The sequence below is a fragment of the Bombina bombina genome, chromosome 5 (genome assembly GCF_027579735.1).
Source record: "Bombina bombina isolate aBomBom1 chromosome 5, aBomBom1.pri, whole genome shotgun sequence".
NCBI classification, from domain to species: Eukaryota; Metazoa; Chordata; class Amphibia; order Anura; family Bombinatoridae; genus Bombina; species Bombina bombina.
The window spans coordinates 316,681,300-316,698,845 of record NC_069503.1 but is presented as its reverse complement, the minus strand read 5'-3'; the positions used below and the strand labels follow the sequence as shown (position 1 = coordinate 316,698,845).

General features: G+C 37.0%; 1 protein-coding gene across 1 annotated transcript in view; it reads left to right on the top strand.

The window, feature by feature from the left end:
• Positions 1-17,546, top strand: part of THSD7A (thrombospondin type 1 domain containing 7A) — a 596,458-nt gene that overhangs the window by 541,600 nt on the left and 37,312 nt on the right. Inside the window, exon 23 of the mRNA XM_053714101.1 lies at positions 1,390-1,563. Within this exon, the coding sequence (XP_053570076.1) occupies positions 1,390-1,563 (174 nt within the window). The remainder of the gene's footprint in view (positions 1-1,389; positions 1,564-17,546) is intronic.

Sequence of the window (17,546 nt, the reverse complement as noted above, 5' to 3'; positions counted from 1 at the left end):
CTATTTTATATGTCGTGTATAGTGACTTTAATAAACTATGACTACATATAGAGATAATAAATTGCAAACTAAACAAAACACATCCTATTGAGTAGCTATAAATTATTTTCAGTGTCTATTATTGACTGTACATATATATATATATATATATATATATATATATACAGTATATATTTATATACACACACACACAGACGTTTTCTCTTATGTATATCAAAAATGGTGATTTATTTTCCTCTTCCCAATTGCATTCACCTTTTGATACCAACACCACTTTTTACAAATATTGAAAACTGTTAGATAACAAACACTGATCATGTTATATATAAGTCTAAGTTTTATTCACAATCTTTGTGGCGGTGCTCCTTTATCTCTTTGGTGTGGAATGTGGAATCTGTTTGGACAATAGTGAGCACGCTACAAGAGGATCCCCCTGTAAGTACTCATTACGTATACCCCCACTGGCACCTAAGCACGGAGCACCCGGTAGTGAGATACATGAAGTTGCGTCAGGAGATGACGTCACACGCCACCACCTGAAGCCAGCGTTGCAGGAGATACAGAAGAGGGGACCCGTGTGTGGAAGCCCAGAGGCTGGAAGAGGTAAGCGGTGAGTGCACAAGTGTGTGTATGCTACCATCCTGCCCGAAGGCTAGCACGGTTAGAACCCCAAAGACCGGTTATTTGGAATTGGAGACACTGGCAACAAAAGGGATCAAGTGGTACGCCGCAGTGAAATCAAAGGGTGACTAGGAGGTGGGAGTAAAATTTATGCTTACGCTTTAAGAGTACATTTGTGAATTACTGTAAAGCAGGTGCCATTTTATCCTGTTTTGTCTACAATTTTCTTATAGCCTAGGCCATTTTTATGTAGAGCATCAAGTCTTTTTTTCAGATCCTCAGAGAGTTCTTTGCCATGAGGTGCCGTGTTGAACTTCCAGTGACCAGTATGAGAGAGTGTGCAAGCGATAACACCAAATTTAACACACCTGCTCCCCATTCACACCTGAGACCTTGTAACAACGAGTCACATGACACCGGGGAGGGAAATGGCTAATTGGGCCCAATTTGGACATTTCCACTCAGGGGTGTACTCACTTTTGTTGCCAATGGTTTAGACATTAATGGCTGTGTGTTGAGGTATTTGGAAGGGACAGCAAATTTACACTGTTATACAGGCTGTACACTCACTACTTTACATTGTAGCAAAGTGTCATTTCTTCAGTGTTGTCACATGAAAAGATACAATAAAATATTTACAAAAATGTGAGGGGTGTACTCACTTTTGTGGGAAACTGTATATTGTCATTAAATAGTTTAACTTTTAAAATGAGTTGCTAATCCCCATTTGTTAAAAACTTCAAAATTAACATGGCTTCTTAAATTTAGGTGACTGTTATTTAAATGAATGGTCGGACTGGAGCTTGTGTCAGCTGACTTGTGTTAATGGTGAAGATCTTGGATTTGGAGGTGTAAAAGTCAGATCACGAGCAGTAATAATACAAGAAATGGAAAATCAACATCTTTGTCCAGATCAAGCAATAGAGACAAAACCATGTAATGGTAAGTTATTTAAACGTCAGCAAAATGAGATATTTATAGGAGACTTTATTATGTATAAGGACAACATACACAGATCTATTACTCGACAGGGACTTATCCTACCAAGCATGAAAACAAATAGTATGTTTATTAACGACAAGCTAACTTTTCATAAATTAATAAATAATACATTTTTAAACACATTTTAAAAGGCAACTATAAGAATGCCTCTTATTGAAATTGTGTAATATTGTGATGTATTTGGAAGTTTGATAAACCTTTTTTTGTTTGTATTAATTTCTAGATGAAAAAATCTATCTTTATAAAAATGTGATTAAAGGGCCATGATACCCACTTTTTTTTCATGATTTAGAAAGAGAATGCATTTTTAAACATCTTTCTAATGTACTTCAATTATCTAATTTGTTTTATTCTCTTGATATTCATTGCTGAAAAGCATATCTAGATATGTTCAGTAGCTGCTGATTGGTTTCTGCACATAGAAGCCTCATGTGATTGGCTCACCCATGTGCATTGCTTTTTCTTCAAATAAGGATATCTAAAAAATGAAGCAAAATAAATAATAGAAGTAAATTGTAATGTTGTTTACATTTGTATGTTCTATCTGAATCATGAAAGAAAGATTTTGGGTTTAGTGGCCCTTTAAGTTCTATACCTCTAAAGTGATTATAATGAGCCAGCCCGGTATACCTATAAGCCAGTCGACTGATACACTGACAGGCCATTCCAAAGCACCCAGTAATTCTGTGATTTGTAGGAGAAATGGGAACCTTTTTTTGTAAAAGTTAAGAGCAATCTAAGGCTAGCACACAAAAACCCAACTCAGCAGCCTTTGTTCTGAGCATTCAAAATCTACCCCTGGCCCTGCCTATTTATCACATTGCACACAAAGGCTATATCCTTTGTTAGGATACTCACGTGTTTATGTATTCGCTTGTGCCTCTCTATACACTCCAGTTCTTATATTACGCTATTCTACCTTTTAATAACAGTCAGTCAAATCTACAATTTTAATAATAAGTTTCCAAGAATAAGTTATGATCTAGTGAGACTAAAGCCAAGCTCTTAAATTCACTGTATTTTGCAGGTTTGTTCAGCTTTATATTCTTACATAACATTTATCCTCCTCTATTTATGTCCCGCTTTTTTTATTATGAAATAATCCTATGCCGAAATATCCTCACCCCATCATGACAGATTTAGGTTGGCCTCAGACATGCAAATACCCACTACTAGATTGCTTTGACCATTCCCATAACCACCTGCCATGCTCCAGACTTTTCAGACTACTCATAGAGCTTCCAGATCTCAAAATCAAAGTGAGCAAAGTTGTAAGCCATGCGGAAATGTGAACATTTGGAGGCGCTGGCAACCCTAGTGCCCATAGTATTTATACATAAAAAAGCATTGCTCCTTTTTTATACAAGCGTATTATAATTATATATTTAAAAGGTCATTCCAGCCAAAATTGGAATCTATGTGGGTGCATTTCAGTTTTGATTAGAAGCATTTTTGTAATATTCATGTATAAGCAAAAATGTTTATAATAAACGCTAAACCTGTTTCAAAATTGTATTTAAGTATGCACCGTGCACCAGCATTTTAAACATATCACTTGCTCAGAGAGCCAAAGATGCTTGTACCATCTGGTAATGACTCAATTTGTTAATTGCTGACATGATTACATGCCCCACTGGCACCATGAGTAGCTGCAGTATTTAAAATGCTGGTGCATTGATCATTTCTAGATATGCTTCACATGCACATGCAGAGAAAAATATTAATAATAAAACAGTGATAACTTTTACTAAAAGCATTTTTGCCAATGTATGTACATTGCAAATATGTTTCTTTTCAAAGATTTAATTAATTTACGTTCATTTAAATTTTGACCGGAATATCCCTTTAACTGTAGAAATTTTAATTCTTAATTTGTTTCCAATGTATAAGCTTAATAAAATATTAAAATCTTTTTTTTTTCTTTTTTGCATCTAAAGGAGGAAATTTCACAAATTAGTTTCTATATGTTTTGAGTGTTTCTCCAATACAACCATGTAGTTTGTCCTTGTCAATCATGGGGCTTCTAGGCCACCCACTAATTGTGAACTTTTCAGTAGTTTAAAAATCAATTTAAAGGGACATGAAACCCACATTTTTTCTTTCATGATTCAGATAGAGAATACAATTTTAAACAACATTTCAATTTACATATATTATCTAATTTGCTTCATTATTTAGATATCCTTTGTGGAAGAAATAGCAATGCACATGGGTGAGCCAATCACACAAGGCATCTATGTGCAGCCACCAATCAGCAGCTACTGTGCCTATCTAGATATGCTTTTCAATAAAGAATATCAAGAGAATAATCCAAATTAGACAATAGAAGTAAATTGGAAAGTTGTTTAAAATGACATGCTCTTTCTAAATTATTAAATTATTTAAACTTCTTAAACTTATTTTTTTATATATATTTTTAATGTTTAGATATCATATGCATGATAGAAATGTTTTTAACCTATTATCATACAAATATTCTAAATGTCATTCCTTATAAAAGGTGTAATTATGCCTAATTACAAAAACTTTGCAATGTACTTTCATTCTTTATTTTGCCTGCTTTTAGTGTAATTTAACTCTAAAATGCATACTGTTTCCTCTCCTCTTTAGAGGCTTGAGTGCATTCTGCATTCTGCAGAATCTTGATACTTTTCTATGTATTGCACAGTGATTGGCATTTATGTGTAGACTTTATTTATATCCATGCCTAATTGTCCAAAGCAGAAGAGGAAACATAAACAGCATTATTTTCAATTGGTCTGTCCAGGGACTGCAAAACAATGCATATTTTTAAAGAAAATTACAGGTTTAAAATGTTTTAAAACATTTATTTTTTTGCATGTTGCAACAATTTCTAATGTATAGATAACAAAAAATACTTATGTTTAAGCAATCAATGCTTAGCCTATTTTAATTAAATAGAAAATAGTTTACCATGCCTAAAGTTATTTAGTATAGTGTGTTATAAGGGAATGCTATCATAGGCGTCAAACTTTATAGCACTAACATATTTATCCATCGGAGCAAGTAACAAAATGTTTATTTTATGAAGCAAAGATACAAAGTGAAATAAAAAAATGATGTTGAAAAATTATGTTAGACTTTTTGTTATGTACCAGTGCCCCCTTCTGGTTAATTAGCTTAATATACAACTTTTTTTTTCTTCTCAGATTTTCCACTAAAATGTACATATTAGTTGTGTGTATGTTTCTGTGTATGTAAAGATTTTGTGTACACTTTAGTTCCTCTAGAAATAGTATTGACATGTATATGTCATAATAATAAATATGACAATAGTAAAAATAGTAAAATATTAAACAATTGTTTATTTACATAATTATTCATTGAATCATAAACATTTTTCACATATATTTTTAATTTTGGGTAGCATTTATTATTTTAAATACAATAGATGACCAATAACATTCATAAGCTAATCAATGAGGAACTGGCTGGTTGCGTTATATGCCAACTTACATATATTTATTGTACATATCAAGCAACTACAGTCTAGAATGTTGCACCCTCTCTAGGTGCAGCAGAAACATCAGTTTTCATAGGTAAATTATACAGACAAAGAGGGCAAAATAAATAATGAAAGTATAATAAAAAAATGTTACTGTGCAAAACAAAACATTTTAGGCTAGATAACAAGTGGAGCGCTAACTATTGCACACAAGCAATGTTGGGTTTATCGTGGCTGTTAGCGCTTGTCAGAAGTAGCGCACGTATTACATGTTGAAAGTAAACGTGATTGTTTGAGGGCTATTGAATTTAATGTGCATCGGGATAGTGCAAATTCAGAGCTATGGTTAATTGCTAGTCTCGAATAAAAAGTGTCACAAAACACATTAAAATACACACAAAAGTACAGTTACACTCATAATAACACTATCTAATAAAAATGATTTAGAAAAAAATTGCAATAAAACGTTATAAGGGCTCAAAGATATGAAGTCTCAGGTGTTAGAAATAAAAAAGGCAGTCAAAGGGCTTTAACACAGAGATACATACATATACATGTCTAAATATGTTTGTATATATATATATATATATATATATATATACTGTATATATACATACTGTGTATATATATATATATTAATATATATATATATATGTGCGTGTATGTGTATATATATATATATATATGTGTGTGTGTATATTTATATATATATATATATATATATATATATATATTGTGCCAAAATTTCATCAGATATATGTAAAAATATGTATTCATGAATAAATAGAACGTATTCTTCTTTTTGAAGAACATTGGAATGTGAAATACTAATATTTTCACGTCGGGTTATCGCACTTGAGAAAGTGTGATCAAGTTTGCACGCAAGTAGGGTGTTTTTTTCCAATTTTCACTCTTCATTGAAGTCTATGGGGAAATACGGTAACACAGTCCAGCTTTTTGCGTACGTCGAATTAGTGCGCAAATAAAAGCTTTTTACTTTTAACTTGTAAAATGTGCGGTACCCAGCACATACAAAAGCTTACTTCTATCGCAGTTAGCGTGGGAGCGATAAAGAGCGCTCCACTCGTCATCTAGCCCTTTATTGGAATTCAATTTTGAGTTTAATGGCTCAATATAATCTAAAAAAGTTCAAACTTGCTTATTTCTGCTGGATGACACAAAAGTCGAGATTCAATAAGCTTGCCAAGCAGAGCAAGATGTGTGTTTCAGAAAATTCATACACTTTATTTTGCCAAGCTTTGCACTCTGTTTATTTATTTTTTTTAAAATATTTTTTTATTGAGGCATTGAGTATAAACAACACAACAAAGAGTATGTCCAGTCACATAACAGAGGCAAAAAGTTACAACTTATACAGATCAAATATAAAAATAAAAGTAGACAGGAATTGAAACAGCGGTGTACCAATGCAGTATTTGTTATCGCAATTTCTGAACCATGGTAGTGCCATGTTTATATATAAGTGAGAGTCATTGTCATATAATACAACTATATCAAAAACAGATGAATAACATTTGACATTAATGATAGTACTGCCTTTGTGATCCGGAGTGTAGAATGCAAACCTATACGTATAAAATGTGTGACTGGGACATATAGGGATAAAACCTCGATTTGTAATACTGATAACAAGTAGCTAGTAGTCCCTGACCCAAAATAAGAGATATGCTATAAGGTAGAAGTAATGAGAGGTGGGGAGTTGGCTGTTATCAGGCCTCCCGTAGGCCTGAGTATATGGGGGGGGGGAAGCAGCGGGCAAGAACCGCTCATAATGGAGGGGGGATGGGAGGACGGAGCCAGTTAAAATGTTCTGAAGGTACACACCATGGGGCAATTTAGCTTTATGATGTAGAGAGCTCAAATATGGAGGGTGAATGTCAGGAGTGGTGCGGTCAGATCCCATATAAAACTGGGAGATGTACCCCTGGGCTAGCTACCATAAAGAAATATCATTTTAATAACAGTGAACTAGTCCTGGGGGAACAAGGGTCACAATCGTGATAAGGAGATATAGATCAATTGAGATATAATGAGTAATAGGACATAGGCTGCTTACAGATATATAAAAGGTGGCAAATAAAACTATATCAGGATGGTACAATAGCAATAGTAGACTGTGCTAAAAAAACCTGTAGGTAAACCATACAAGTAATCTGCATACAATAACGTGTGTAACCAATATTTGGAAGTAACATTTAGTATAAGGACATCTGTTAGCAGGTATACTACCAGCGTATACCCATAGTAATATGTCGTGGAGTTTAAATTGTCAAGAGAGTGCTATAATGGCTGTTACAGTTCTCATATGGTTACCTTATCAGCGCTCAAGTGACCCAGTTCAAAATATTATACTGAGTATATAGGAAAAAGGATTTAAATACCCTGTAGTAGTAGGGCCCACAAACATGTACTGAAAAATGGCTAGTAACACAGCAGAGTTTCTAAAGCTGCCTAGTACAGCCCCTCGTCATCTTATCAGCTTCTGTTGAGCTTGCCTTAACTCAACACCTATTGAGCGGTCAGATTATGTATTTTACAGGGTGGTGGGCATCGCAGATGATAGTTTCACCGGTTAGTGTCTAAGGGAGTGGTCCTCTAAATACGTAATCATAGTTGAGGCATGTTAACACAAATCTAATACTAAAACAATACATCTGTGGATACATACTAGACAAGCAGAATGTCTTACCAAGTTGCATATAGCTAAAACAATTAAATAGAGAGCTTATATGGTCCAATAATTTTGGGATATGATCCTCTAGATGAAGTATCACACTTTAGTTAGTCTAGGGTCAAAGCTCTCATATAGGGATAGTAAGTAAGCCAGGGACAACAAAAGGTTGCTATATGAGATTACTAAGCAATAAACAAGAGATAGATAAGGAGAGAAATCGTTAGACACCATCTACATTAAACAAGCAACTGATATATAATATGTGTGATGAAACAGCATATATAAACTAGAACCTGTAAAATGTGCTGATATACTTCATTGTGGCTATGATAACAATAACGCAGTGGAAGTTTTGATGAACATAATGGCAAACTTAGTGAAAACAGAATATAACCCATAATATAACAAGAGATGTCCAAAATCTTCATGCCGATAAGTCTCTGATCCTATGCTAAGTTCAGTCAATATACAGACACAGACAACGCCAACTGCGAACAGTAATTTTTGTAAATATATTAAAGTTTATCCAATACCCATTTTTCTCACATGTTTGCCAGATTGAGTCAAACAAAGTTCTCCCCGGGACCAACAGGGTACATGGCCTGCAAGTCGTAATCTGATCACTGCAAGGAATGGAGCAGCGCCTGTACTCCTGTGGTCCAGAGCCCCGTTGAGGTCTTCTGTCCGTCCAAGATTAGCTATGTGTGCTGAAGCGGTTGCAGGCAATGGCGTCAAGCAGGCAGCTCCACAAAGCGAATAGTCAGACTCGACACTGCCAAGGAGTGTTGCAGCAAGAATGTCGGCTCCGGCTCCGCCCCGACCGGCCGCCTCAGAACGAAGCCCAGAGCCATAGCAGCGGAGTCCGGAGTGAAGATAGAGTAGGTCAGTGAAATGGTAGAAACGCCATTGTGTAGATCTGCGCAGTTAGGCGTCGCCATCTTGGAGCGATCTGTTGAAAGGTAAGTGCAGATAGGGACCCCCTGTGGGCTGGCAGTTATGCGAGGTGAAGGCTCCGGCTCTAGGAAGTCCATAGATTCCTCCCGATCTAGACAGATGCATTGGCTGAGCAAAGTGAATTGGGCGTCCATCCGGTTCACTAGTGCAATCAGAGCATTCAGTATCTCATCGCCCATCTTGGGAGGGAGTTGATCCGGGAGCTTATGGAGGCTATAGGCTATAGAGCCGACGTTCACTCTAGCGTGATAATAACAATTATAACAGGAGACTTAGGCGAAAGTTATGGTCAGGAGATAAGGCCTAAAACCTCTTTCAGCTTAGCTAGATCTGCTCTCGTTGAGTTATATGCTATGTTCCTGGTATCTTTATGTTCAGCTGGGAATATAGCAGCAGTAGAGGGAATTAGCAGTTCTGGATGCCAAAATATGAGAGCGAGATTCATGAAATTAGTAGAGGAATATCAGGAGCTCCATAGTATGCGTCTGATCCTGGCAAGGTCTTGGCTCCGCCCCCCCTGTCTATTTATTTTAAAGTTGGATAGTAGTGTAACAAATCTACAGTTCATTTACAGAAAAAAACAGGCTCTCAAATTGTTTACAAATCACCAATCTTAAATATTTCCATCATTGCATTTTTAAAATCGCTGAACATTTAGAAAAGGGTTTTATAAATTATAACTCATGCTTTAACTTTACCTCTACTATTATCATTTCTATTACAGATGTCTCATTTATTTTATTTGCTATCATATAGATTTGAATTAAATGCATATATGTGTCTGCATTTATAGTAGTTGGGAATTCCTCATATATCTTGGAGAAACCTCCTTCCCATAAAATTACCTTACCGTTTCATCTTTAATTCTGGCTATTATATTTGTTTATCATTTATTTTGGACAAATAAAGTAGATATTTTAGTACAGGCTCTCTGCTGTGTAAGGATCTGGGCACACACATGATGGAGGATGTGGGGCTTTGCATATGTAAGTAACCCTTTGAAAAGGTTCTACATGGTTTTTTGGACTATAGCTATGCTCTCAATGAAATCTACAGTACTTTAACTTTATGGCTTGTGAGTAGCCTAGAGCTCCCAACACCCTGAATCTTTGCAGAATATTACCTGTTTGGGCACTCTGCCCTTGTGCCCCTCGTGGAGTTCTCTCTGCAAACAGTCTAGATATAGACCGTGACCCATGTTGACCTGTGCATTCCTCACCTTCAATGGCTTTCCAGGTTGCCACAATTCTGCCTTACCAACTTACTGACTGAAGAACTAATGATATGAACCTCTCCGCTCAGACAAAATTATATAAAATTATTTTCCAGCACTGAAAAATCCCTAGTGAAATTCTAAAATGCAGATTTTGCTATACTTTTACATCTGCATTTTGTATATTAAGGAGTTAAAAGCCTCTAGCAATATAGCACTGTATGACATGACAGTTCTGCTGCATTTACACTTTGTGCTTTGTATTCTATATTACTTTTCAATTATGATTTTTTTATTACAGTTAATCTTTGCAATTTCTATTTTGTTTTTTATTTTGTATACAGAAGTGTATTTGGGATTGTGAGATTACAAATTCTGATTATGCTTTCACAGTGTCTGTATAACTTTAACGAATTAGGCTCATACTGTATACTTTTATCTGTATGTTTTACAAATTACATTGCACTTTGTATTTCTTCCATTTAAAATAAATTGAAAAAACGGACAGTTTCAGATTCCCAGAGAGCTTCATTACTTTCTATATAAAGGCCTCTAGTTATCAAGCCATCAACCGCAAATATGATTGAAATACGCAGCGTATTTGTGGCGAGGCTGATTCGCCTTAGTTATCAAGCCCTACAGCCTGGCAAAAGTAGAATTTAGTGACGTAACCTACACAGATATTTAGTGACGTAACCGACACAGATCGATGGTTACGTCACTACATATGTTCCGAATGCAAGTTCGGCACAATCTGACTACTTTTGGTAGTTATCAAATACCTACCAGGTACGCTCACCACTATTCCGACCCAGCGTTACCTGGTGTTCAATCCGCCACCCTGGAGGTGGCAGATCCCATAGGAATCAATGGGAGTCTGACAGTAGTGAGTCCCATTGATACCTATGGGAAGTGTCTGCACCTAACACCCTAACATGTACCCCGAGTCTAAAAACCCCTAAACTGGCCCCCCTACACTGCCGCCACCTACTTTATACTTATTAACTCCTAAACCGCTGCTCCCAGACCCCGCCGCAACTAAATAAACTTACTAACCCCTAAACCGCTGCTCCTGGACCCCGCCGCCACCTACATTATACCTATTAACCCCTAATCTGCCGCCCCCTATACCGCCGCCACCTATATTAAATTTATTAACCCCTATCCTGCCCCCCCCTATACCGCCGCCACCTATCTTAAACTTATTAACCCCTATCCTGCCCCCCCCTACACCGCCGCCACTATATTAAACTTATTAACCCCTAAACCTAAGTCTAACCCTAACACCCCCCTAACTTAAATATTATTTAAATAAATCTAAATAAAAATTACTATTATTAACTAAATTATTCCTATTTAAAACTAAATACTTACCTATAAAATAAACCCTAAGATAGCTACAATATAACTAAAAGTTACAGTGTAGCTATTTTAGGATTTAATTTTATTTTAACTAGGTACAATAGCTATTAAATAGTTATTAACTATTTAATTACTACCTAGCTAAAATACTTACAAAATTACCTGTAAAATAAATCCTAACCTAAGTTACAATTAAACCTAACACTACACTATCATTAAATTAATTAAATAAATTAACTACAATTACCTAAAATTAAATTCACTTAAATAAACTAAACTATAGTACAAAAAACAAACACTAAATTACAGAAAATAAAAAAGAATTACAAGAAGTTTAAACTAGTTACACCTAATCTAAGCCCCCTAATAAAATAATAAACCCCCCAAAATAAAAAAATACCCTACCCTATTCTAAATTACAAAGTAATCAGCTCTTTTACCTGTAAAAAAAAATACAACCCCCCAACATTTAAACCCACTACCCACATACCCCTACTCTAACCCACCCAAACCCCCCTTAAAAAAAAACTAACACTAACCCCCTGAAGATCTCCCTACCTTGAGCCGTGTTGACCCAGCCGGGCCAAATTCTTCATCCAAGCGGAGCAAGAAGAGGTCCTCCATCCGGTAGAAGTCTTCATCCAAGTGGGGCAAGAAGAGGTCCTCCATCAGGTAGAAGTCTTCATCCAAGCGGTGTCTTCTATCTTCATCCAACCACGGCTCCATCTTCCAGACCTCCGACGCGGAATATCCTTCTGGCCCGACGACTACCCGATGAATGAAGTTTAATTTAAGGGACGTCATCCAAGATGGCGACCCTCGAATTCCAATTGGCTGATAGGATTCTATCAGCCAATCGGAATTAAGGTAGGAAAAATCTGATTGGCTGATTCAATCAGCCAATCGGATTGACCTTGCATTCTATTGGCTGTTCCTATCAGCCTATAGAATGTGAGGTCAATCTGATTGGCTGATTGAATCAGACAATCAGATTTTTCCTACCTTAATTCCGATTGGCTGATAGAATCCTATCAGCCAATCGGAATTCGAGGGACGCCATCTTTGATGATGTCCCTTAAAGGAACCTTCATTCGTCGTTAGTCCGTTGGGCCAGCAGGATGTTCCGCGTCAGAGTTCTTCAAGATGGAGCCGCGGTTGGATGAAGATAGAAGACACTGCTTGGATGAAGACTTCTACCGGATGGAGGACCTCTTCTGCCCCGCTTGGATGAAGACTTCGGTCGGATGGAGGACCTATTCTTGCCCCGCTTGGATGAAGAATTCGGCTCGGCTGAGTGAAGATGACTCAAGGTAGGGAGATCTTCAGGGGATTAGTGTTAGGTTTTTTTTTTAAGGGGGGTTTGGGTGGGTTATAGTAGGGGTATGTGGGTGGTGGGTTTTAATGTTGGGGGGGTTGTATTTTTTTTACAGGTAAAAGAGCTGATTACTTTGGGGCAATGCCCCGCAAAAAGCCCTTTTAAGGGCTGGTAAAAGAGCTGATTACTTTGTAATTTAGAATAGGGTAGGGCATTTTTTTTATTTTGGGGGGCTTTATTATTTTATTAGGGGGCTTAGATTAGGTGTAATTAGTTTAAACTTCTTGTAATTCTTTTTTTATTTTCTGTAATTTAGTGTTTGTTTTTTTTGTACTATAGTTTAGTTTATTTAATTGAATTTAATTTTAGGAAATTGTAGTTAATTTATTTAATTAATTTAATGATAGTGTAGTGTTAGGTTTAATTGTAACTTAGGTTAGGATTTATTTTACAGGTAATTTTGTATTTCTTTTAGCTAGGTAGTTATTAAATAGTTAATAGTTAATAGTTAAAATAAATACAAAGTTGCCTGTAAAATAAATATAAACCCTAAAATAGCTACAATATAATTATTACTTATATTGCAGCTATCTTAGGCCTAGATTTAGAGTTCGGCGGTAGCCGTCAAAACCAGCGTTAGAGGCTCCTAACGCTGGTTTTGGCCGCCCGCTGGTATTTGGAGTCAGTGATTAAAGGGTCTAACGCTCACTTTTCAGCCGCGACTTTTCCATACCGCAGATCCCCCTACGCCATTTGTGTAGCCTATCTTTTCAATGGGATCTTCCTAACGCCGGTATTTAGAGTCGTTTCTGCAGTGAGCGTTAGAGCTCTAACGACAAGATTCCAGCCGCCTGAAAATAGCAGGAGTTAAGAGCTTTCTGGCTAACGCCGGTTTATAAAGCTCTTAACTACTGTACCCTAAAGTACACTAACACCCATAAACTACCTATGTACCCCTAAACCGAGGTCCCCCCACATCGCCGCCACTCGATTAAAATTTTTAACCCCTAATCTGCCGACCGCCACCTACGTTATACTTATGTACCCCTAATCTGCTGCCCCTAACACCGCCGACCCCTATATTATATTTATTAACCCCTAACTTGCCCCCCACAACGTCGCCGCAAGCTACTTAAAATAATTAACCCCTAATCTTCCGACCGCAAATCGCCGCCACCTACGTTATCCCTATGTACCCCTAATCTGCTACCCCTAACATCGCCGACCCCTATGTTATATTTATTAACCCCTAATCTGCCCCCCTCAACGTCGCCGACACCTACCTACACTTATTAACCCCTAATCTGCCGAGCGGACCTGTGCGCTACTATAATAAAGTTATTAACCCCTAATCCGCCTCACTAACCCTATCATAAATAGTATTAACCCCTAATCTGCCCTCCCTAACATCGCCGACACCTACCTTCAATTATTAACCCCTAATCTGCCGACCGGAGCTCACCGCTATTCTAATAAATGTATTAACCCCTAAAGCTAAGTCTAACCCTAACACTAACACCCCCCTAAGTTAAATATAATTTTTATCTAACGAAATAAATTAACTCTTATTAAATAAATAATTCCTATTTAAAGCTAAATACTTACCTGTAAAATACATCCTAATATAGCTACAATATAAATTATAATTATATTATAGCTATTTTAGGATTAATATTTATTTTACAGGCAACTTTGTAATTATTTTAACCAGGTACAATAGCTATTAAATAGTTAAGAACTATTTAATAGTTACCTAGTTAAAATAATAACAAATTTACCTGTAAAATAAATCCTAACCTAAGATATAATTAAACCTAACACTACCCTATCAATAAAATAATTAAATAAACTACCTACAATTACCTACAATTAACCTAACACTACACTATCAATAAATTAATTAAACACAATTGCTACAAATAAATACAATTAAATAAACTATCTAAAGTACAAAAAATAAAAAAGAACTAAGTTACAGAAAATAATAAAATATTTACAAACATAAGAAAAATATTACAACAATTTTAAACTAATTACACCTACTCTAAGCCCCCTAATAAAATAACAAAGCCCCCCAAAATAAAAAATTCCCTACCCTATTCTAAAATACAAATATTACAAGCTCTTTTACCTTACCAGCCCTGAACAGGGCCCTTTGCGGGGCATGCCCCAAGAATTTCAGCTCTTTTGCCTGTAAAAAAAAACATACAATACCCCCCCCCCAACATTACAACCCACCACCCACATACCCCTAATCTAACCCAAACCCCCCTTAAATAAACCTAACACTAATCCCCTGAAGATCTTCCTACCTTGTCTTCACCATACCAGGTTCACCGATCCGTCCTGGCTCCAAGATCTTCATCCAACCCAAGCGGGGGTTGGCGATCCATAATCCGGTGCTCCAAAGTCTTCCTCCTATCCGGCAAGAAGAGGACATCCGGACCGGCAAACATCTTCTCCAAGCGGCATCTTCTATCTTCTTCCATCCGATGACGACCGGCTCCATCTTGAAGACCTCCAGCGCGGATCCATCCTCTTCTTCCGACGACTAGACGACGAATGACGGTTCCTTTAAGGGACGTCATCCAAGATGGCGTCCCTCGAATTCCGATTGGCTGATAGGATTCTATCAGCCAATCGGAATTAAGGTAGGAATTTTCTGATTGGCTGATGGAATCAGCCAATCAGAATATAGTTCAATCCGATTGGCTGATCCAATCAGCCAATCAGATTGAGCTCGCATTCTATTGGCTGTTCCGATCAGCCAATAGAATGCGAGCTCAATCTGATTGGCTGATTGGATCAGCCAATCGGATTGAACTATATTCTGATTGGCTGATTCCATCAGCCAATCAGAAAATTCCTACCTTAATTCCGATTGGCTGATAGAATCCTATCAGCCAATCGGAATTCGAGGGACGCCATCTTGGATGACGTCCCTTAAAGGAACCGTCATTCGTCGTCTAGTCGTCGGAAGAAGAGGATGGATCCGCGCTGGAGGTCTTCAAGATGGAGCCGGTCGTCATCGGATGGAAGAAGATAGAAGATGCCGCTTGGAGAAGATGTTTGCCGGTCCGGATGTCCTCTTCTTGCCGGATAGGAGGAAGACTTTGGAGCACCGGATTATGGATCGCCAACCCCCGCTTGGGTTGGATGAAGATCTTGGAGCCAGGACGGATCGGTGAACCTGGTATGGTGAAGACAAGGTAGGAAGATCTTCAGGGGATTAGTGTTAGGTTTATTTAAGGGGGGTTTGGGTTAGATTAGGGGTATGTGGGTGGTGGGTTGTAATGTTGGGGGGGGGGTATTGTATGTTTTTTTTTACAGGCAAAAGAGCTGAAATTCTTGGGGCATGCCCCGCAAAGGGCCCTGTTCAGGGCTGGTAAGGTAAAAGAGCTTGTAATATTTGTATTTTAGAATAGGGTAGGGAATTTTTTTATTTTGGGGGGCTTTGTTATTTTATTAGGGGGCTTAGAGTAGGTGTAATTAGTTTAAAATTGTTGTAATATTTTTCTTATGTTTGTAAATATTTTATTATTTTCTGTAACTTAGTTCTTTTTTATTTTTTGTACTTTAGATAGTTTATTTAATTGTATTTATTTGTAGCAATTGTGTTTAATTAATTTATTGATAGTGTAGTGTTAGGTTAATTGTAGGTAATTGTAGGTAGTTTATTTAATTATTTTATTGATAGGGTAGTGTTAGGTTTAATTATATCTTAGGTTAGGATTTATTTTACAGGTAAATTTGTTATTATTTTAACTAGGTAACTATTAAATAGTTCTTAACTATTTAATAGCTATTGTACCTGGTTAAAATAATTACAAAGTTACCTGTAAAATAAATATTAATCCTAAAATAGCTATAATATAATTATAATTTATATTGTAGCTATATTAGGATGTATTTTACAGGTAAGTATTTAGCTTTAAATAGGAATTATTTATTTAATAAGAGTTAATTTATTTCGTTAGATAAAAATTATATTTAACTTAGGGGGGTGTTAGTGTTAGGGTTAGACTTAGCTTTAGGGGTTAATACATTTATTAGAATAGCGGTGAGCTCCGGTCGGCAGATTAGGGGTTAATAATTGAAGGTAGGTGTCGGCGATGTTAGGGAGGGCAGATTAGGGGTTAATACTATTTATGATAGGGTTAGTGAGGCGGATTAGGGGTTAATAACTTTATTATAGTAGCGCTCAGGTCCGCTCGGCAGATTAGGGGTTAATAAGTGTAGGCAGGTGTCGGCGACGTTGTGGGGGGCAGATTAGGGGTTAATAAATATAACATAGGGGTCGGCGATGTTAGGGCAGCAGATTAGGGGTACATAGGGATAACGTAGGTGGCGGCGGTTTACGGAGCGGCAGATTAGGGGTTAAAAGTGTAATGCAGGGGTCAGCGATAGCGGGGGCGGCAGATTAGGGGTTAATAAGTGTAAGGTTAGGGGTGTTTAGACTCGGGGTACATGTTAGAGTGTTAGGTGCAGACGTAGGAAGTGTTTCCCCATAGGAAACAATGGGGCTGCGTTAAGAGCTGAACGCTGCTTTTTTGCAGGTGTTAGGTTTTTTTTCAGCTCAAACTGCCCCATTGTTTCCTATGGGAGAATCGTGCACGAGCACGTTTTTGATGCCGGCCGCGTCCGTAAGCAACTCTGGTATCGAGAGTTGCATTTGCGGTAAATATGCTCTACGCTCCTTTTTTGGAGCCTAACGCAGCATTTGTTTGAACTCTCGATACCAGAGTTAAATTTATGGTGCGGCCAGAAAAAAACCCGCGGAGCGTTAACAGCCCTTTTACCGCCGAACTCCAAATCTAGGCCTTAGGGTTTATTTTATAGGTAAGTATTTATTTTTAAATAGGAATAATTTAGTTAATAATAGTAATTTTATTTAGATTTATTTAAATAATATTTAAGT